Below are 21,829 nucleotides of genomic sequence, written 5' to 3' on the forward strand. Positions count from 1 at the left end.
CAGCGACATCAATGTGGGCTTCAGAAAGATGCCATGCAGATAGTGAGGAGCGTTCCAGGTAGAGGGAAGGCAAGAAAACCCGAAAGTGCTGAGTCTGATGCCCCCCAGAGACCTGCGTGACCAGGGTGGAGCTGGGCCAACTGCAGCCCGCCGGCCTGACCCAGCCGTCTGACTGCTTTTGTACGGTCCTCAAGCTGAGAGCGGCTTTTACGGTTTTAAAGATTGAAGAAGAAAATCAGAAGAAGGTGGTTTCGTGACACACAGAAACTGTATGAAATACAAGTTTCTGCATCCATAAATAAAGGTTTATGGAACACAGCCTTGCTCATTCACTTACGAAGTGTCTAGAGCCTCCGGAGTGCCACCAGGCCAGAGCTGGGTGGTCTGCAGCTGAGACATGGCTCACAGCCCAACACATGTGCTCCCAGGCCTCTCCCCAAAAACATTTGCCTCCTGAGCGCGAAGCCCGCCATCCAGAGCATGGGGCAGCAGTCAGGGCAGTGAGCTCCAAGGCCAGAGAGGGAGGCAGGGCTCACAGTATGAGACGCTGCAGCGAAGACAGGAGATCAGAAGTCTTTAACAGGAGGGAGACGTGTGGGTGCCTGGGTGGCTGAGTCAGTTAAGTGTCTACCTTTAGCTCCGGTCATGATCTCAAGGTCCTGGGATCGAGTCCCATGTTGGGCTCTGTGCTCAGCAGGGAGTCTGCTTGTCTCTCTCCCCTCTACCCCTCCCCCCACTCGTGCTTTCTCTTGCATGCGTGCACGCGCGCTCTCTCTCTCAAATAAATAAATACAAATCTATAAAAAATTATTTTAAAAATTAGGAAAAAAAAAAAACCAAGAGGGAGACATGATCGCATTTTCATTTCGGAAGATCTTTGCTCTCGGATGAAAATGGGAGGACAATAGAGTCTTTGAGAATTTGAAGACTCCAAGGATCCAGGGTTTAGGCAGAGGCAGAGAGAGACTGGAAGAGGCCTCCCCACGGTCACCTGCCTGGACTCGTGGCCCCCTCGATCTGGGATTTACAGGTATAGAGGAAGGAGGCAGAGCAGTCAGAGGTGACTTCGGTTTCTAGCTTGAGTGAGTGGGTAAAAAGTGACACTATCAACCAGATGGTCTGGGGCAGAGGCAGATGAGAGTGGATTTGCTTGGAACACGTTGATCCTGGGACAGTATTGGCATCTCCGGGCTTGGGGGCCCTCTAGTAGGTAGCTGGCTGGTCTGTCAGTCTGTAGCTCAGAGAAGGGTCTGGGCTGGAGAGAGAGATGTGAAGACCCAAGGCAAGGTGGAGGCAGAGACCACCAATCCCCACTCTGGGCAGAAGTCCTCTTCATATGGATGTAACATGAGAGGAGGGAGCCCAGAAGAGTGGTTTTCAAAGTGGGTTCCTTGGAGGCCGAAGGGCTTCTCCCAGCAGCTGTTTTGGTAAGGACTGAGTGGGTGGGGCTCCGGGTTCACCACCCTCCACACACACACCACTAACTTGGACCAGAGCAGTTCCTCTTTGATCTGTTTTGTGTAGTGGGCATTTACCTAGAAGTGTAATCACAGGTCCCTGCACTAAAGTGTTTGGCAATCACAGAAATCGAAATTCCTTAAGGCTCCTTCCAGTTCTGGGAGACCACTGAGGTTATGCAATCAATCCTTCTGCCTCCAGGCGAAGAATATTTTCAGTCCTTCTCCCAATGCTAATTGCTTTCTTGTTTTCTTTTCAAGCCTACAAGGAATGATATTGAGAAGAGCCTTTCTTAAATGCCCCCAGTGGCCGATGATCATAGCTGGTGAGGGTCTTCTCTGGCGGGGGAGCCAACATACCTCCCAGCTCACTCTTGCCCTGCTGGTCAGTAGAGAGGGAATAATACTGACCCCCCAGGGCTATCGGAAATTAAAGGAGGTCCTGCTAAAATATCTGGCCCACGGCAGGTGCTCGGGAAATGGAACCCTCAGGCCTTAGACTCCACCGGTCACCTTGACTCCCTGTTACAGGGGAACCCCTTGTGCAGTGAGAGGTAGAGCTGGTGGCTCTGGCTTCTCAGGCGTGGGCTCTCTGCCTGCCATTCTGACATGATGATTGTCATCTAGTGCCCGACCCTCCCTGTAGCCCGGGTCCTTGTCTTCTTCAGGGATTCTAGTGGCTATGAGCTTTGCTGTGGTTAACCCACAGGCCACACCAGCAGCATCCAACAGAGTACTTCTTACGGCGTTCAGTAGCTTTGTACGTCTTACAACCCGTAGCTGGGCTGATGATTCTTTTCTCCTCCGTATTCAACCAACCACCCAGTGTGGCGTATAACCAGCTTCCGAGGGGCTTGCATCATCTTCTAAACTGTCAACAATCCTTCCACACCTGCATTCGTGGCAGTGGTCATTGCTGGAATTTTGAGCGTTCTTCCCATTGTTGCTGTTCCAGGCTTTTGCTCTCCATTAGCTGGAGCAGTGAATTCAAGGTGAGAATGACCCAGAGCAAATCACCTAGATGGTGCCTTTTCCAGCAGCGGGTCTTGGAGCTGTCACTCTACCTGTGACTCCTCCTTTTCATTCTCTTCCATGTCACATTTCCTGGCGACCTTCAGCACAGCTCCGCCCTCTGAAGTGTCACCAGATGTCCCTGGAGCTTTTCTTTTCCACGGTCACTAGTAGTGATTCCTTGAATATTTCTCTTTTTGAATCTTGTCGTTTTTCCCTTGCAAGAATGTGGCATCATCTTCGGTCCCAGTAACCTGTCCAACTTTTCCTAAATCATGAAGCAAACGATCTTGAAAATTCAGAGGCCGGCTCTCTTTTCCAAACACCATACCATCAACAGCAGCAGCTTGCTTCTTTCCGTGACACTGGAACCTGGAGCTTGGGCTGCTCAACCTGCAAGCTGACTTCCATCCTACTCCCAGTGAGTGTGCTGAGGGCATCTTCAGCAGTCACAACCCAAGACTTCCATCGGGCATTGGTGGCTTCAAGAGTGGGTACCACGGACCGGACACTGGAAACCCTAAGTACCCTAGGATTTCCACTTCTGAACTTTTGATGTATTATTCAGGTAGGGAGATGTGCAATCTTAGGCATGTTCTGTGCCTTCGATTCCTGCTTCAGTCATTCCGTGTTTTCCTGCCCCATATTGAGAGAATACTCTTTGAACTTTTGTGATTACGTCAGAAGCAGTACTGCCGATTTGTCTGTCTCCATTTGCAGAAACTGTAGCAAAATGAGCAATATCTTCAGAAGAGCTTTAGGCTCTTCCTGAGTTCAGCAGTTAAGGCTTCAACACGCAACATCACACCTTTCCTAATTTCCACTGGATTAACACCTTTGCTCATCTTCTTGAAGCCTTCCATGGCCACGGAGCGTGCCAGGACAGTGGCAACAGTGGTGCCACCCCAGCCTCTTTATTTGTGTGTTGGCAACATCCTGGTCAACGTTGGCGCAGTTGTTTTATATTTATCCCTCAGGTCAGCTGACCTGGCAACAGACACCGCACCTTCCGTTACATCGAGGCTTCCCCAGCTCTGTTCCATACCACTGCTCTTCCCACTGTTGTCCAGAGCAACGGCTTCAGCATCTGCTAGAAGGTCTGTGCCTTCTTGAAGCATTAGATCTCGGGCATCTGCAGCAAATGTTCCATCTTTGGCGTAAATCTGAGTGCGAGGAGGCTGGTAGCCAGCCAGAGGCAGGCTCACAGCGACGAGGGAGGGGCAGGGTGCACACCCACCAAGTTTTCTAAGGGAAAAATCAGATTCCAGTTTTTAAAACATCATCCTTTGCAACATTTTTGGGGGTGAGTTATGAGTGAATCAGTGAATAAAATCCAAGCCAAAAAGAGTTTAGGGCAGGAGTGGCTTAGAATCCTGAGAGAAAGATATACCCTGGAAATTTTTTCTATGGTTGAATAAACTGGGTTTGGTGAAAGAACAGTATGGGGAGATGAAGGGATGGTCTAGCCAGTAGGCCAGCCAAGTGGCAGGGAAAGGGGAGTGATCAGGGTGGTGCCGGGGCTTCCCCTTGTGAAGGGAAGTCTGACTCCAGTGGGAGGAGAAGCTGCAGGTTGCCTCAACGTCGTGATTCCCAGAGCCTTGGAGACAGGTTTAGCACCTCCCCTCCTCCCCTAACAGGTCCTTGTCTCCTGCTAGCTCAGCCCAATAACTCATGCTGCAGACTAGAGAGAAATTTGTATTGCCAGATTCTTCTAGCTAAATGTGCACCATGTGTCCCGCTAACCTTTACAACAGCGGGGAAATGTCTTGTAATTAACCAGAATATAAAGGATGAATGGAGCAGCCTGGCAGTCTCCTGTAGTCATTATCATTCGGAGGAGATGAATGTACCTAGTAAGATTTCCATCAACCAGTTCAAGCCAGCACTTTTCTCTGGGAGTCCTGACTTTGTTCACGGTGCAAAAGCATGTGCAAGTGTGAATTATATTTTGTATGTGAGTATTTGGAGCCATGCATACCCAAGGGCACAAATGTGTTGTTGTGGGTGTGCCCATTGTAGACACAGATGCATATGTGTGTGGGTCTGTGCCCAGGCACGTACATATGTGCATCAGGGGTGTGCATTCACATGGAGCCGGAACCGTGGAGCCAGCCGCAGGCTCCATTTTATCTGCAGTGCATCAGCGGTTACAAAATCCATTTTAGAGACCAGAGCTTCAGCGTAATATCATAGGCACTACACTATGGGCATTCCATGAATGAACGAATGAATGAATGAACGAACGAACAAACAACATGTACGGGTACATGCCAGAAATTCTCTAGGTTCTTGCTACTTTATCAAGCGTTTCTGATTGGGTCTGTCAGTAGCATACTGTGGAGATCTAGAGGGAGAAAACCTCTTGTTCTCTGATGCTTTTTACCTGGCCTGTCCTGGTCTGTCAAGCTTGCTCTTACTCAGCTCATTTTGTGGCTGATTTCCCATGGTGTTCCTTTTTCCTTGATCACTCACCACTCACTTGGTCAAACTGTTTAAGAGACAAATTAGTTGTGTATAATTCAGGGTGTGACAACTCAAAAACTGAGGCCCCAGCCTATGGAGGTGATTTCTTGATATTCACATCCCCAGTAATGTGGATCTTGCCAAGGGCTTACCCCCCAGCCAAGGCCACTTTCCTGACCCATTCATCAACTCCCACGATGGTATGGGTTCACAGTACGGGCTCCCCTCCCCAGAGCCGGGCCTGGGCCAGCTGGACCTGGCATACACCTTCTAGAGATTACGTTGTTGATGTGAGGAACCACCATCCAGAGAGCAGGGCCCCTGCCTTCCCCAGGCTTGTGTTTGGTGCACACAGACAACACGGGCCACGTACCTCTGAGACCAGCTCAGAGGAGTAAACAGTCCAAGGTTTATATGTAAATTAAGAAGCCCCCTGAGGCTTCTCAGATTCCTTCTCGTTCACTTCTTCTGACCACTTTAGCAAGGTCCATCCTGTGGTAAATAGTAGGGAGGAAAAGAGGAAGGACAGGAGTTCATTCCTGCTGGGAGGGTGATGACATCATCCACTGCTAGCAGTGGCCCAGAGGGTATAAAGCACTGACCTGGTGGGTTACATCGCCCTTCTGGGGGAGGGCCGAGTAGAGCGGATGGGCATAGAAATTGGAAGGATTCCTTCTGGAGCCCCTTCCTGAGCGCAATCTTGAGAAGAAAGGAAGGAGGGCTCCCTCTGAGCAATCTCCTCATGCCCACCTGCCTCTCAGGGTCCCCCTTCAGCAGCTGCAGGGAAAACTGAAGCAGCATTTACCCCTCGGAATGGCTTTCCTGGTACACTGGCCCCTCCTCCCGCTCCTCCTTCCAGAGAACACCAGGACGGGAAACAAGGCGATTGGGAAAACTCTCACCTCCTCCTTCTTGGCCAGGTGCCCAGAGCCATCTGCACAGACCTCCCCTCGAGTGGGCCACCCTGGCTCATGGAGACCCCTCTCCCCAGCCCAGCCCCAGTACCGGGGCATCAGGGAGAAGAGCTCGAACTGTCCCCACAGGACCCGGACCAGCCCTGTTCTCTTAGGGATGACTGAATCCGAGGAATTTCCCCCCTGCTGCACTGTATTAGCTAGGCTTGAATAATGCATGTTTCCCTACTAATACCCTCTGTTTGATAATGGGTCCACGTTAGTGTTCATTGGAAATTTTCCTGCTGGATACACATGGAGAGTAATGCACATTTATAAAAAGGCTTTGAATGCACGTCGAGAAGCAGTGGCTCCATGGTAGTAACTGAATTTGATCAGGCATTCAGTTGAGCAGCTTGCCAGGGGACAAACCCTCGGGGAGCTTTTTGATGTAGGCAGAGCTGGGGGTTCTGGAGGGACTGGGAGATGGGCCCTTGCATGCCTGATCACTGTGGGCTTTAGTTTCGGGACTGGCACATTACCTCAAGTGCAGAGCAAGTACCGGAGTTTTCCGGGCCTGAGCTGAGGCAAAGGAGAGATTCTGGAGAAGGTTAACAGTGCCCCTGGGATGGCTTAGGGGGCAGGTCACAAGAGAAGATGCTAAGGTTCAGCCAAGAGCACAGCTACCTCCTGACTATGTGACCCATAGCAAATCACTTAAACCACTCTGAGCAGCCGGTAATTAACTACCAAGTAGGGATAGTAACTACTGGTCAAGGTTGGTGGATGTGTGAGGAGCAAATGAAATGATTATCGAGGGCCCACCATGTACCAGGATCTATTCTAGGCATAAAGGTTGCATCAGTGAACAAAACAGACAAAAATCCCTGCCTTTGTGATCCCGTGTGTTGGAAAGTTAGGGAGATAAAGTAGGGAAGGGAGCAGCGTTGCTGGGGGTGCAGTGTAGCTGTAAACAGTGGTCAGAGAAGGCATCTGCGAGGAAGCAGTGTTTGCACAGATGCTTCCAGGGACAGAGGGAGTCATGAAGATACCCTCGGAGAAGAGCATTTTAGGGAACTGGCAGGTGGAAGCAGGAACAGGCCTGGCATATTTTAGGAACACCAGGGAGGCCCGTGTGGCTGAACAAGAGTGATTAAGGTTGGAGATAAGGTCGGAGGTGTGCTGGGAGGGCAGATTGGTCTATGCAGGCCACTCGAAAGACTGGCTTTTACTTTAGGAAAAGCAGGTTGCCACTGAAGGGTTTTGAGCAGAGATGCAATACGGTCTGACTTATGTTTTAAAAGGATCCCTCTGGCCCTTGTGTTGAGAACAGGCTCTATGGGGCAGGGAAGATGGGAGGTCATGGCAACCAGGGGGGAAGCACCAGAGACCTGGACCAGGGTGGCAGATGTGGAAACTGCACTTGGGATATACTTGGGAGGGTGTGATGGCTCCTGGCAGATCAGGTGTGGGTGGTGGGTGTGGTGGAAGCAGACGAGTCAGGGATGCTGACCCGAGTAAAGAACTTGAAAGGCATTTAGCCCAGGGCCTGGCACACAGGAAGTGCCTGGTCCCAGTTGCCGCTACCATTGCTGGGTACCCATCTGAGAGGGGCTGAGCCACTGGCAGGGGCCAGCTGGGAGAGGGCATGGGGGTCCGGGACAGATGCATCGAGCAGTATACCCAGAGACAGGATGAAGCCCTTAAAGGCCCCCAGAATGCCTTGGGGAACCGGGGCAGTCAGACACAAAGGAGGTAGATGGCTTCAGAGGAATGGCCTTTGGAACTGTGGCGTCCAGGCTCTAGTGCCTTTTCTGTGCTATTTGGCAGACTCCTGATGAGCTGTGGACTGGACTGAGATGGGATCAGAACCCAATTCAGTCATCAGGCCACCACCTGAGCCAGGCCCCATCCCCCAGTGACCTCCAGGACTCAGCTTCCCCTGCCCACAATAGGTCGGCTGGAGTAGGCTGGGCTCAGCGAGGCCGAGTGGCTCTGCTCCACATGTTCCTCATCCTCCTGGGACCAGTCATGTCTTCTGCCAGCGATGGCAGGGATGTGAGAGACCAAGCCTAATCTGGCAGGTACTCTGCAAGCCTTTGGACATGTCAAGACCTCCTCCAAAATTCCAATGGCCAAACCCAAAGTCAAGGGGTGAGGGAATATACCCCACCTCTTAATGGCAAGAACTGTAAAATCACACTGCAAAGTGGATACAGGGAGGGTGACAATTCAGGGGCATTGCTGCATTCCAATGCCACCTTTGGTATGTCCTCGCCCAGAGGGACTTCTGGCTTTGACCCACCCTGGACTATCCCAAGCCAAGAGAGGGCATCATTCTAGAAGGACCCCATCCTCAGTCACAGATAACAACTGAAACGATTTTCCCTCTTACCTCCTCTCTAGTCAAGAAGCAAATTGAGCTGAAGTCTCGAGGTGTGAAGCTGATGCCCAGCAAACATAACAGCCAGAAGACATCTGTGTGTAAGTGTCCGCCTGCCCGCCCGCCCGCCGGGCCTCTTGCTTGAGGTCAGACCCGCCGGCGTTGTGACCGCGGGGAAGCCAGATAATGCTGCAGTGATTTCCCTTCAGTTCTGCCTCCTTCCGTCCCAGGTTCTGCACATGGACACACTGACCTAGTGGCCAGCGAGCAGCCCCAGGGTCTGTCCTTTGCCTCCTCCTCCTCCTCCTCCCCTCACTTCCCTCCCTCCTCCTCTTTCTCCCTCACTTCCCATTGTGACTACAGTCCAGGGAGTCATTACTGCTACATTTCTCTCTTTATTTTTTTCCTTTTGAATCACTTCCACCTGCTAAAACAGTCCTCTTTCTGCTCCTTGCCTAGGAGTCAGTAACCCCCACCTGGGATCTTGGAGGCTACAGGGTCCCAATTCCAGCTCCCAGGACAAGACCCTGCACCAGGCTCCCTGGACCTGGCTGGGCTAGAGAGTAGACTCCTGTGCTTGAGCCCGTGGGGCAGTGCTGGGGTCTCTGCTGGGACACGGGGAGATTTTGTCTATGAGAACATGTTTCTGCTATTGGTGTTTGAATGATTAAAAGGGGAACATCTGGTGCTGAGGAATGGGCTGGAATGTCACCCCGGAAACAACTGATTAGAGCCTGTGCTAACTGACGTTTGGGCTAGAGCATAGGAAGGGGTTTAGGAAGGTTCTGGGCCACCCCAGAAGGCTAGACTTGAAAGCAGTGGAGATTTTCCCTAGAACCCCTTTGGTTTTGTTCTGAAGGTGAGTGTAGGGAGCCTTCTGTGGTCGGGAACCCCCCAGGTGACCCACCTTCTGCTTTTCCTTCTCCTGCCCGTCCTTTGCCGTTCTGCTTGTGTCTCCCTCAACCTCACCTCCCTCCTTCTTCCACATCCTCTCTGCTGTCCTCTCCTTCTGTTTCTCTCCTTCGTCCTGGCTCTGTCCTTTCATCTCACCTCCGTGTGCTCACTTCTCTTGAGGGACTGGAAGTACTTCCTGAGAGGGATGGAGATTAGCCATCTGCAGTTTCAGAGCTCTATGCTGCGTGTGCAGCAGGGAGCCGGCGGGGGGTGGGGGGACAGGCCCCGACCACACTGAGCCTGGCTGTGGGATTTTTCTCTGGTCCTTCAAGTCTCTGGGGACTGTCGTCTCTGAGCACTCTGCCCTTGATGGCAGAGGGGCAGCCAGGAGCCCTGCTTCTGTGCTCCACAAGGGTGCCAGGGGAAGGAGCAAGGGGCAAGGAGAACCGACGGTTAGACCAGAAGTCTGCAGAGCAGGCTTGAACCCGGGCCCTGGCCCTCACAGGCTCATTCTTTCTGTAGCCACAGGAGAGGAGATGAACTGAGGTGGGCATGATTTCATTTCAGACTTTGCCGTGGAGCCACAGGCAGACTTTGAGGAAATGGCCCAGATTTGGGAGAGCAGGTTTTTATCCCAGTGTGTCTTCAGGTGACTGTGTTACTCTAGGCACTAGTGCCTCAGTTTCCAAATCTGTGAAATGGGATGCACAACCTTACCCTCCCTTCTTCCCAAGGGTGCTGTTGTATTTAAGATCGACCTTCCTGACCTAGGACTTAAGGAGGTCCGTGAGCTGGCTAAAAACTGCATGTGATATTGTGGGTGCATTTTGAGGGAGGGGGCGTGTTTTTCATTAGCTCCTAGAGGTGCCTGAAACTCCCTCAGAAAGGTGAAGAAACCTTATTCTCATGAAATAATGCAGAAACTCTGAAAAAGATATATATCTCTCTACTGCAAGACACTGGTCTTCCCTCTGAGATTTCCCTGGAGAAGGATGGGTGTGTGGCTCAGCTGCCTGGGAGGCAGGCCACCAAATGTCTGCAGGTGTCTGGCCCTTGGTGGCCTGCCCACACTCCCTGTGGACAGATGTCCTGAACTTCAGTGGAGGAGTGGACCCCACCGACCCATCCTGAACCCTACTTACTGCCTCCATTATGTGGTCCGTGGGTACCACTGACCCCGGGCCAGCAGTCCTGACTGCCCACGTGTGCATGCCTCCTTCACTTTGAGAGGAAGGCACTGCCTTTCTGAGTGTGTTGCGGCTTCTTGGGGTAAGGCCCACTCTCCCTTTCCTTCCATCCCTGTGTAGCCAACAGCGAATCAATGCTACACACGTAAGCAGCTGGTTTTGAATAGGCAGGAGAGGCTGGGATTAAGGAAAGAGGGGAAAGCCCTCTTGACTTCATCATTCAGGCATAAAGTGTTCACTGGGACTTATCTGTGCTCGTTTCCTGGGGAGCCTGGAAGTCTGTGCACTCAGGCCTCCCAGGAAGACAGGGTCTTGGGGGCTTGTGAGTACTGACCCCTGGGCTGGTGACTTCTAGGGTGGTGCCTGAGCCTTACTTCCAGCGGACTGATGAAAGGGGGGTGGCAGAGTTGGCTGCACATGTGTGGGGCTGGGGTTGGGAAGGTGGGCTCTGCCGCGGCCTCTCCTCTCTGGTCCAGCCGCATCCTCATCCCGCAGCCTTTTGCTCTGTGTGCTCGCTGGGTGGTGTGAGTACCGAGTGAGAGGGCAGGAAACTGCTGTACCATGTAACGTGCTACCCGGGGCTGCATGGTTCCCATGCGGTGGGTGCCGGGGACTGTGGGAGGGGTGTAGTCGGTGGGCAGGGGTGAGTAGGCGAGGCTGGAGGAAGGCGAGCACTTAGCTGACAAGTCCTCAGTAGGGATGGATCGTGGTGAGGCTGGCTTACTGAAGATAAAGCCTAAGTACAGCCCAGGACTGACATCCTCATCTTAGAACAGAGCCTCCCCTCACCTTTCTAACTTCACCCTGTTACCTCCTTCCTTCCCATTGCTTAGGGAACACGGAGGCTTCAGGAAGCAGGACTTCCAGCTCGTGATCCCAGCCTTGGAGGGTCCTGCACAGGCGGGAACGGTGACGTTGCTGAGTTTAGGATGTGAAAGCTTTGGAAGGAGAGGCTTAGCGGGGAAGGGGATGAGAGTAAGGGAAATGCCCAGCAGGAGTGACTGGCTTTAACCGGGCAATATGGAATGTTGGAGAAGGAGAGGCTGCCTGAGAGGCCTTGAGCTCAATGCCACATAACCAAGAAGATACCAGGTGTGTGGCTTGTGTGGCGTCTGTCCAGATCTCTAGGTTCCCTTGGCCAGCCACACCCTGGGGTACATGGAGGTTTGAACGGAGTCTACACCAGTCTTCTAAGTGTAGAAGTGAGCTCCGGGCTCCGTGAGTCTGAGATGGGACTCCACAGGTCCCCAGGTGAGGCACGCCCTTGCTCCCTCTCCCCACACTTTAGTCTTCCAGGAGCCCTGGGGATTCTTTCTTTGCCACATCCATTCCCACACTCTCGTGTCTGTCTCCACTGCCAGGCTCTTGTCCTTTGCATGGACAATCGTAAAACTTCCCAACTGGTCTCACAGGCACTGGCCTCCCCCTGAGCATCTTACTATGCCCTCCCGTCCCCCCCAGGACTCTTCAGTGGCTCCGCACCATTTTCAGGATCAGACTTCAACTCCTTAAAGGTCTGACCTTCGAAGCCTCACCTTTCACTCTTCCACGTCACTCGGCACCCTCTCTTCTTTTCTGGCCACACTGGGCAACCCCCAGTTCTGTCTCCATGTCTTCACTTCACCCCCCTGTGCTCCTCTGTCTCCCTGAACTGCCATTCCTCTGTCACCATGTGTTCAAATCCTACTATCTCAGACGATCCATGTTAAATGCCACCTCCTCTAGGCAGCCTTCCATGCTTCTCTCAGCAACATAAGACAGGTCTTCCCTCTCAGCCTCCCTGTAGCTGCGTCTTTCATCACTTCCCCCGTTGTGGTTCTGCAGTTTGTTTATCTTTCATGTCTTCACTTGACTGGGAGCCCCCTGAGGTCATATCTGATATCTGATAGTTGCATCTCCCATGGTATCCAAAATAGGGTCTTATACACACTAGGTGCTCACTTAATGCTTGCTGCGTACCAATGTATGGGAATGAGTGAGTGGGTGAGTGAGGAATGGAGCCGTTGCTCATACTGTGGGACATTGAGTGGGTGGGAGGGACATGGGCCAACTCAGAGAATGTTGCTGCACACTCCCTGTCATCTCTGTCTTGAGGGTGCTGTTGGGATCGTGGGATGGGCGAGGCCTTGAATGGAAGTCCTCTGGCCAAGCTGCATGCCAGGCCCCAGCTCCTGGTCATCCCGACAGCCAGGAATCCAGTGGTGTGAGAGAGCTCCAGCCTCATGAGTATGAGCATCTCGAGAACAGTAAACCAGCAGGGGCCAGAGGGTTCCTGTCTCCACTGGAGACAGGAGAAAACTGTGTGTATCCGCCGCCCCCTGACCAGGCTTCTCCTTTGGCAGAGACGACCGTGCACATGGTTGCATAAACAGCATTCTGGTGTTGGCAAGTGTGAGAGCATCCCACCACCTGCCAGAACCACCGCGGGTGCCATCTCTGTGTGGTGCCCTTGGCCGGTGGCGTTGGACAGGGGATACTCCGCTTACTGCTTACTCAGCTTGAGAAGCGTCCGATGGGAAGAGGTTTCTTGGCAGAAATAGCCACATTTGAGCTAAAGGCCCTGCTTTGAACTTCAGACTGCAGCTTTCTCTTACATTCTTTACTGTTCCTGATCACACATCCACCTTTTATTTAACTTCCTTTGAGTCATTTCTCCATTTGGGGCTGAGGTTGGGGGTGATCATGTCATCTAGAGTCGCGCCACCCCCGGATCCAAAGTGCAGGGTGAGGAGGTCACTGGGGGCTGAGGACCGTCTACCTCTGGCCACTGGCGTGGGACGAGGGGACAGGGTGGTTGCTGGTTTGGGGTGCCTGCCTCTGAGCCCCTATGCTCTTGATGAATTTCGCTTGGACTTTGCTCACAAAGGAATTTGTCAAAAGCAGCTCCCCACCTTGCATACTCATGAAACCTGAGCCAGGAGACCCCATAACCCCACACAGCCCCACGGAGCAGGGCCTCATTCTGTCTCTGTGTCCACCCCCCACCCTGAGCCACTGCCCCGGATGTGCCTTCCTGTGATTACCCATCTCTGTATGTGCTGTTTTTGCCTTGTAGTAACTCAGGTTGGTGTGTCCCAAGGGCATAATATGTGTCCAGACCCTGGCATACCTGAAAGGGGCAAAAGACTAGGCTCGGATTTCAGGTAAGACCTGCTTGGGAACTTTCTAATTACAAAGAAGGGTGGCTGGCTTGGTTGGGGGGAAGGCAGGGGCTGGCCTTCCTAGAGGTACAATGCAGAGGACAGTGTAAATTCAGGAATAGATGCTTTCTGGAGAAGAGCTGTGGCCTCTGGCATTCTTTCCTCAGCCAGTCCTGGGGAAGGAGAGAGCTGCAGACTACCAGTGTTACCCAGCAAACCTGTCCCTGGGATACAGGATCTACCCTCATCAGTAATGACGTGCCCGCAGGCAGCTTATGTCTCCCATCATCTGGAGATCCTAGGGCCCCAAGATGGTGCATCTTGCAGAGTTGCTAATAATCAAAGTATCTTCCCATAATCCTCCATTTTCATTAAAGTTTATGGGTATGATCCACCTACTCTTAGCTATCCTAATTGGTACTTATCTCAGAGCATGGCTGTTTTGCTCACAAAGTCACCTTTTAACTCAATCCTGAGACCATTAAATGGTCCAAAAAAAAAAAAAAAAAAAGGATGAAGAGCAGATGTTCCTTTCAATGGAGATTTTAAGTGATAAAACAGTGGAGTAGAGATGAAGGGCCAGAGGAGAAAGAATATTTGGTATGGTACTTGTTTGCGGAGTAGGGAAGGACTTGGGCGGGCCTGGTGGGCCCAGGACTGAGCTCACAGACACGCCTTGTCTCCCAGGTTAGGATCCAGCGTCCAGTTCACCTGCAGCGAGGGCTATGACCTGCAAGGGTCCAAGCGGATCACCTGTATGAAAGTGAGCGACATGTTTGCAGCCTGGAGCGACCATAGGCCGGTCTGCCGAGGTGAGGGTGCCCCGGGAAAGGGAGGCTGGCCAAAACTGGGCTAGGCAGGGAGGATGGAGCCCAGCCCCTTGTCCCTGAGGGTACACGCTTGTGTCTGGACTGGCTCGCCTCACTCTTGCTATGCTCCGGGCCTTGGGTTCTGCATTCATTGACTAATTAACTTACTACACTTAGCTAGCACCTCTTCTGTAGCAAGGCCTACACTAGGATCAGGAGATACAGAGGTGGGATGAGAGACACGGCCCCTGCCCTACACGGACCTCAAGTTCAAAGTGCGGAGGCATATACGAAGCAGGTTGCTAGCTCACTGCACAAAGACATCACCACCGCATCTGGAGTGGAAGGGAAATCACTTCGTATACTGTTACCTTGAATCTCTCCATTATAACACATGCACACCCCAAACCCTCTCTCTCAATGCCTTTGTTTCTTTCCATGTGCTCGGCAATACACAGACCTGTCACCTCTAGAAGAATGCTCTTAGCTAGGCAGGAGTCGTGTGGACCATGATATCTGAAGCTTCTCTCTGGGAATCTTCTAACCCCACGCCTGGGCATTTTGTTTCCAAAGGCCCCGCCACCCACATTCCCAGCCATCACATGGTCTGAGGCTGGGCTGCCAGAGCCCCCATCCCCCACATCTTAAAATAGTAGACCTGGATGTTTTCCTTCCCTGAGGCAGGACGGCAGCTGCCTCTATGGTAGAGAAGCCTCATCCCCCAGGGCAATGGTGGCTGGCTTTTCATTTCTTCTGCTCTGTGTGCATCTCGCTTCTACTGTTTGTGCACATGACCAGAGCTCAGTTCTTGGTGCAAGAGTGAGCAGTCTCTCTCGAGTTTGTGAACAAAGCCAACAGTTGCTCTCTTGAGTGCCCCTGTGGAAGAGAAGGTACATTGCCTGCCATAAAGTTACGTTCTGGATCCTTCCCAGTTTGAGAAGAAGATGCTTTGCCTCTCTCCAGCCTTTTGCACCAAGATGAAATTGATGCACAGAAAGGGGTCCAGGAGAAAGAACTTTGATAATGATTACACTAAGGAAGGGACAGAGGTGGAGCTGAAACCCACTCCTTTTTTTTTTAATGTGTTGTTGAGTAATCTTGGAAGAAGGTCATGAAAATACCTTTGAAAGAAGCCTCAGATGTAGTCATTCTCACTCAACTTCGAGGTGGCCATGACCCACAATTGATAATGTACTTTGTGTTTCCACTGATCTTAGCTATGTTATTTCAAAGATTCCACTTAGCTAATATTTTTAAAAAATCGAACAAAAGACAGAATCTTAGATATAACTCTCAGCTTTGCTACCAGCTAGCCTGGGGAGTTTGGCAAATCATCTATTTTCCCTGGCCTTATTTTCTTACCATGTAGATAATGGTACCTACCCTAATCATCTTGTGTTAATGTGGGAGTTGTGGATATGGAAATATCTAATGAATCGGAAAGCGCTTGACAAGAAAACAAATATCCTCATGCTAGAATATCAGCTCAATAGAGCAAGAATGCCTAGAATGGGCCTGGCACATAGTAGGTGTTTGATAACAGATACTGAATGGATGACTGACTGAATGAATAATCAGATAGCAAACACTCCATTTCCGGGGAGCCAAGAAACCAGCTGTATAGAGAGGCATAGAATTATCATGTCTGCGGACCAAAAGGACCCTGGGCCAATCTGTTCTTTCAAAATTCCTTTTGAGAAGCCAGAATAACAATGCCTTTGGGCAGTAGTGGAATCCGATCTCTCCCAAAACCTCTTCATTGGCGGAAGACTATTCTCTTAGGAAGCGTGATGGTTTATGTGACTGTGCCCAGGGTAGAGAAGGGCTGGCATTTCGGAAGGAAGTTCAGTCAAGTGATCGCACTTATCTTTTTCTCCGGATGGGTTGTGTGGCCCATTCAGGTCATGTCCAGTGATTTTGACACACCGGACTCTGAATTCTCCACCACCCTGTTAACTGAGCTTTGGGCTGAACTTTACACCTCCATTCTCCTCTCATCCTCTGCCTCTGGGAGGCAGAGGAAAATCATGGAAAACAAAGCCAGGCAGAACTGCATTCAAATGCAGCCCCCACCACTTTGTAGCTGGGTGTCCTGCACCTCTCTGAATCTCTTCTTTTTTTTCTGCTAAAAGACAGTGATTCTAGAACATGACTATCCTTGGCAATACCGTGAGGCCTAGAGGAGGTGGGGGATTGAAACTGCTCACTTAGAAATGATCCAGCAGCGTCTGCGAGGCTTGTGTGCCCATCTGCACGTGGCCTCCTCCCCTCACCCCCCCACCCCGGGAGCACACTCTCCTTAGCCTCTAGGGGCTGCAGGGTTTTAGAAGCCTGCTCCCTACTGTCTTGGCCAATCTTACCGCGATCACACAGCCGGGGAGGCACACAGACTTTGATCTAGATCACAACTCTGCCACCTGTTAACTTCCAGGCCCTGGGCAGCTTCCTGCCTCCTTTTGAGCCACAGGGCCCTCCCTTGTGAACTAGGAAAACAAAACCTCCTCTCCCTAGTGATGGCGACATTTAAACAAGCCATTTTATGGAAGGTGACCTGCACCAACCATGGTGGAGAGAGAGGGGCTTCTCCACACAGATTAGAATGCACTGTCCCCCTCCTGTTTTCTCCACCCCTCCTCCCCTCCCCACCATCATTGGGAGGGAGGAAGACCTGGGTTTGGACTTGGATGGCCTGTCCTCAGCTTCCCTGAAGGCCTGGGCTGAGACAGAGATTAGATTCAAGGGTCCTCTCATTGTAGCAGTTTTGAAAGTTTTTCTTTTAAAAATCCCTTGTTTTTAATTAGTTAGAATTACTATCGTAATTGTAAATTTTTATAGAAGTCTAAGTGAACCCCACTTGAAGAATAAAAAGGGACAAAACTCTTTGAATTCCAGGATAGCTCCACTAATAAGCAGGTTATCAAAAAAGATCACATTCTAAAAAGGATTCGCCACTAATAACAGTGGTATTATTTTTCCTCTAATGCATTTAAAATATGATTTGATTTTAAATATTCATTTTCCACGCAATTAATTCTGCTAAAACATGGGACCTGGCAAATAATAGGCTCTCAACAAATGTCGGAGGGTGACCTGAATGGACCGGTGATTGAAACGAGCGAACAATACGGGACTGTGCCTTCATTTGGAATTTGAAATTAGATATTCACAGGTTTTTCTTCTCTTTCCATCCCACCAAAGAAATGAGTGCCCCCAAAAAAGGGAAAGAGTTTCGAATTTGACGTGTCCTGGACAAGTTTGATCATCCAAAGTAGATTGAGGGAAACATGAAACCTACTAGTTCTCTTCTGCCCCGGATGGTAGAGTCCAGAACTTGTCGGAATAATTTTACAGATGGAGCCCAATATTTAAAAATCAGCCTTTGCAAAAACGTAATAATAAACCAGATATAAATGGAGCTTCTTTCATTGAAGTAGGGGCAGGAGATCTAGGATTGTCCCTCCCTCACCCCTCTCAACAGCCCCCAAGCTACCTCCAAGGAGCCCTGAGGCTCCAGGGAGCACTAAACACTAAACCACTGATAGAGTGAAGAGGACCAAACTGACAACCAGGAGACCTGGAGGCCTGGTTTCTTGTGCCCACAGATTGGTGTTGACAGAGAATAGGAACTGAGTATCAGCCCCAGATGAGATGCAGTTACTGAGCCATAAAGTAGATATCAGTAGAAAACCATACGTTATTCTTCTTTGTAGAGAAATTCCCTATTTGCTGTACAAATACGCATGCATACACACACACACACACACACACACACACACATATACACATACTTGTATATCTGTGTAGAATAAAAGCCTTTTTCCCTCCCTTCCCCTATACGATCCTCTGTTTTGTTGGAGGGGAGGTGGGTGGGGGGATGGGTAACTGGGTCATGGGCATGAAGGAGGGCACATGATGTAATGAGCACTGGGTGTTATATGCAACGGATGGTTGAATGACTGAGCTCTACATCTGAAACTAGTGATGCACTATATGTTAACTAATTGAATTTAAATGAAGTAAATTTAGTAATAAAAAAAAAGAATAAAAGCCTTTTTGTGGCTAGAACACCTAAGTCCTGACTCAAGACTAAGAGACCAAAGTTCAAGTTCCAGCCTTGCTATTAACATACCATATGGCACAGGGCAAATTACCAAATGCTCTGAATCATCTCCCTCATTCTTATAAGATGGGAGTGAAATGTGGAAAATATGGCACAAACCAACAGAATAAAATAATATGACAGTTACAGGGGGCTGTCTTCTTTCTTGGTGGCCGTCACTGGATCAGCTTCCCAAGCCAGTCATTAAATACTAATGTTCAGAGTTCTATTTTCTTACCCTCCTCTCTTGTCCCCTCCCCTCACTCTCCACTCCCCTCACTCCTACCCCAACCTTCCTCTCCTCTCCTGTGTAGTTATTCCCCCTAGGTGATGTACTGACTGCTAGAATACATGCCCCATTGTGCCCTGAGACTTGTACCTATATATTTATACTAATGATAAAGCTCCCATTTGTTACACTATTTGTCCTTGTATAAAGCATTGCAGTATGCATTTTCCATATTTCTTTATAAGGAAAGTGGCAATATCCACACTTTATGTTTGGCTCAAGCTTGGAGTGGTCAGCCTTCTTGTCCAAGGGCGCAAAGCTCATGGGTTGAGCTGGGATTCAAACCCTGACTCCAAAGGCTCTATCCCCTCGAAAATGGCACCTGGACATCCTTTGGAATCAGTATACTGGATGGAACCACATAGAACAACACCCTCTTCCCTACTTTTTTAACTTTTATTTTTATTTAATTATAAACTCACAGAATTTACAGGAAAGGTACAAAGAGCCATATATTCTTTACCCAGATTGAAACAACTAATTTTGAGAACTAATGAATAAGAAGGAAGATGAGAAGAATCAGTCAGAGAAGTAGGAGAAGAGCCAAGAGGCACCACAGAAGCCAACGAATATGAATTTCACAAAGAGAGAAGGATCAGTAGAATCAGATCCTCCAGAAAGTTCAAGTGCAGCAAAGAGCAGAAAGCAACCACTGGGGTTAAGAGGCTCAACTGAGTAGCAAATGTTTGAAGTTGCCTCTGTAAGAAATTGTCAGGGCAACTGAACAAAAACAAGGGAGAGGGCTGACCTGAGCTGGAGCTTTAATTACTGTGGAAACCACGAAGCTGTGTGGTAGAATTCATCAGTGGTGGATATGAGTGTATCCGGATATAAGGGTATTGGTAAGGGTCTTGAAGTCCAGACTGGGTAGTGAAGGAAGAGCCAGATAGAGATTGATAGGCATGGAGAAATGAGGGAGGCAGAGGGCTGGAGGGGCCTATATTTTGGACAGCAGGTGCATTGAAACCTAGTCACTCTGCTGGGTACAGAGACAGCAGGGCAAAGAATGGGATGGTGGAGTTTAAGATCTCATAGGTGGACTTACGAGAGTCCACCAGAACAACAGGCCCTGGCTATGTTCATGGACATGGTTGACCTTGGGCAAGGGCACCAGATCTCATGAGGAGGACTGGCCTCTGAAATGTGAAGGAGCCATCTCTTTGTTGAAACCAGAAGGGAAGAAGTAGATGAGCACATAAGCAGATGGGAATGTAGATTTGGGGGATGGGAGAGAGGGTGTGCCCCCAGATGTCCTCTGTTTCATCCATAGGGACTGAAGCAAGGTCATCAACTGAGAGTAAGGAGAGGCCAGGGGAGTGGTGAGAGGTCTGGGGACATGGAGAGGGCATCCGTCTTTGAGCAGAGCATAGAGCTAAATGGCAGCGTCACTGGGCAATATCTAGGATTCTTTGAGGTGGGTAATCATGAATTTATAGTGGTGTCACTCTTCCTACTCATGTGACTTTTCTCTAGCAAAGCTTGACTCTGTGGGGCCAGGCCTGGAGAATGTAGGTTGAGGGGTTCATCTGTGATTGCTCTCATCCAGGCTGATGAAAGAAAAAAGGATCAAGAGACTTGGGTGGATTTGTAAGAAAATGATCATAATGGTGGACCATGGAATCTAAGTTGGATAAGGATGGAAAAGGGGATGGGGAACTTATGGCTAAAGAGACAAGGCTGGTGTCGATGGGGTGAGATCTCAATGAAGATCAAAGGAGAGTTCCTCTGGGGGTTCAGGTAACATTTGTGGAAGGAGATACTGGGGAGCAGGAAGAAACTGTCCACTGCAGAGGGCAGCAGTGGAAAGCACTGCCCTGGAGAGAAGCCAGACCTCAGTCACGGCAGGAGTTGGAGTGGGAGGTTCTGAAAGATGTTGCAGCTACAAGTTGAGGTTTGCTTGTCTTAGAATTTGTGGTGGGGATGCTGTTCGAGAGGCCGAGGGAAAGAGCAAGAAGGGAGGTCAGGAGCAGGAGAGGCAAGGGAAAGCAGCATAGAAGAGGGCGGGAGTAAGATTTGGGGAGAAGGGAGAAGACCAGAGGCGCTTTCATCTGGAGCAGCTCGCTTTCTGGTGCCAAGCTGTTTCTGTGCCATGATTGGCTGTGAGTCCCAGTGGTGTCTCCCGAAGGTCCCCTGGGTTGCTGTCTGCAGAGCTTAGGCACAGAGGGTCCTGGAGAAGTGTCTCCTAGAAGTTATCCAGAAGAACATTTGACAGGAAAAGGCAGATAGAGAAGCACCGATACATTATTCATTTATTCAGACGTTGTCTGAGCACCTCCCATTTTGCCAGCCTGTGTGGGTCGCATCGATGAGCTGTCCATCCGCTGGTGGGATCCCAGGGGCTGGCTGCTCAGGGTGATGTCTGTCTGTCCACATATCCCCACCTGACCCTACCCAGACAGCAGAGGGAAAAAGTAGCTGGTGCTCCATTCTGAACCTGTTTTGAGGTACCCCCATGTTAACTGTCTGCACATTTTAATATTTTATTTAAGCCGCTCAAAGCCCTTAAAGTGGTAAATGCCTTTTTGACCTGTTCTTTTTAATGACCTTCAACATGTTTTGACAGAATGCAAATACCATCTAATCTTTGGAAACAGGTGTGGGATAAATTGAGTCTGAGGGTGAGGGCTTTTAAGGCAGCAAACCTGACTTTTCAGAAGAGTACAAGTGGTGCTGGTGGAGATTCGTAGGAATTCCCTATAGGGCTAGGGTTCTGAATCCACAAGTCCCCTTTGCAAAGGTGGGTGGGATCGTGGTTTTGGTTTTGATGGTCTTTTCCTAATTTGTATACTAATGTTCTCAGCCATGGGAAAAAATCCTAAGTAAAGAAACCAAGGAAGGTAGGAAAAAGACCTTTGGCCTTGAGAAATGAATGAACATGGCATCAGGAGTCCCACAGTCCCCTTTGTTGAATATTGATAACGTCCTAGGACCTGAATGAGTCTTCCCATCCAGTAACTCATCCAGTTTCATCCTCACCATGCCTTGATGAGGTGGTATCACTAGCCCCATTTTACAGATAAAGTAGAATCAGAGAGCCTTTCCAACTTAACCAGCCCAGAAAACTAAGCTGGTAAACCCCGTGGCCTATGCTGTCCTCACCGTGGTGAGCTACCTTCAGGCCCAGTTGTATCAAGTACAATCTGTGAAGCTAAGAGTTTCCCAGCACAGAATTATAGGCGCGGTCAGCTGTACATGAAGGGAATG

The 21,829-nt window shown here is 50.1% G+C and overlaps 1 protein-coding gene across 1 annotated transcript in view; it reads left to right on the top strand.

The window, feature by feature from the left end:
* The window catches only part of CSMD2 (CUB and Sushi multiple domains 2), a 571,607-nt gene that overhangs the window by 280,814 nt on the left and 268,964 nt on the right, over positions 1-21,829 (top strand). Inside the window, exons 7-9 of the mRNA XM_087858682.1 lie at positions 8,231-8,308; positions 13,344-13,431; positions 14,116-14,240. Coding sequence (XP_087714808.1) covers positions 8,231-8,308; positions 13,344-13,431; positions 14,116-14,240 — 291 coding nt within the window. The remainder of the gene's footprint in view (positions 1-8,230; positions 8,309-13,343; positions 13,432-14,115; positions 14,241-21,829) is intronic.

Source organism: Ursus americanus, chromosome 33 (assembly GCF_024610735.1).
Source record: "Ursus americanus isolate L20-20 chromosome 33, mUrsAme1.1.p, whole genome shotgun sequence".
In the NCBI taxonomy this organism is placed as follows: Eukaryota; Metazoa; Chordata; class Mammalia; order Carnivora; family Ursidae; genus Ursus; species Ursus americanus.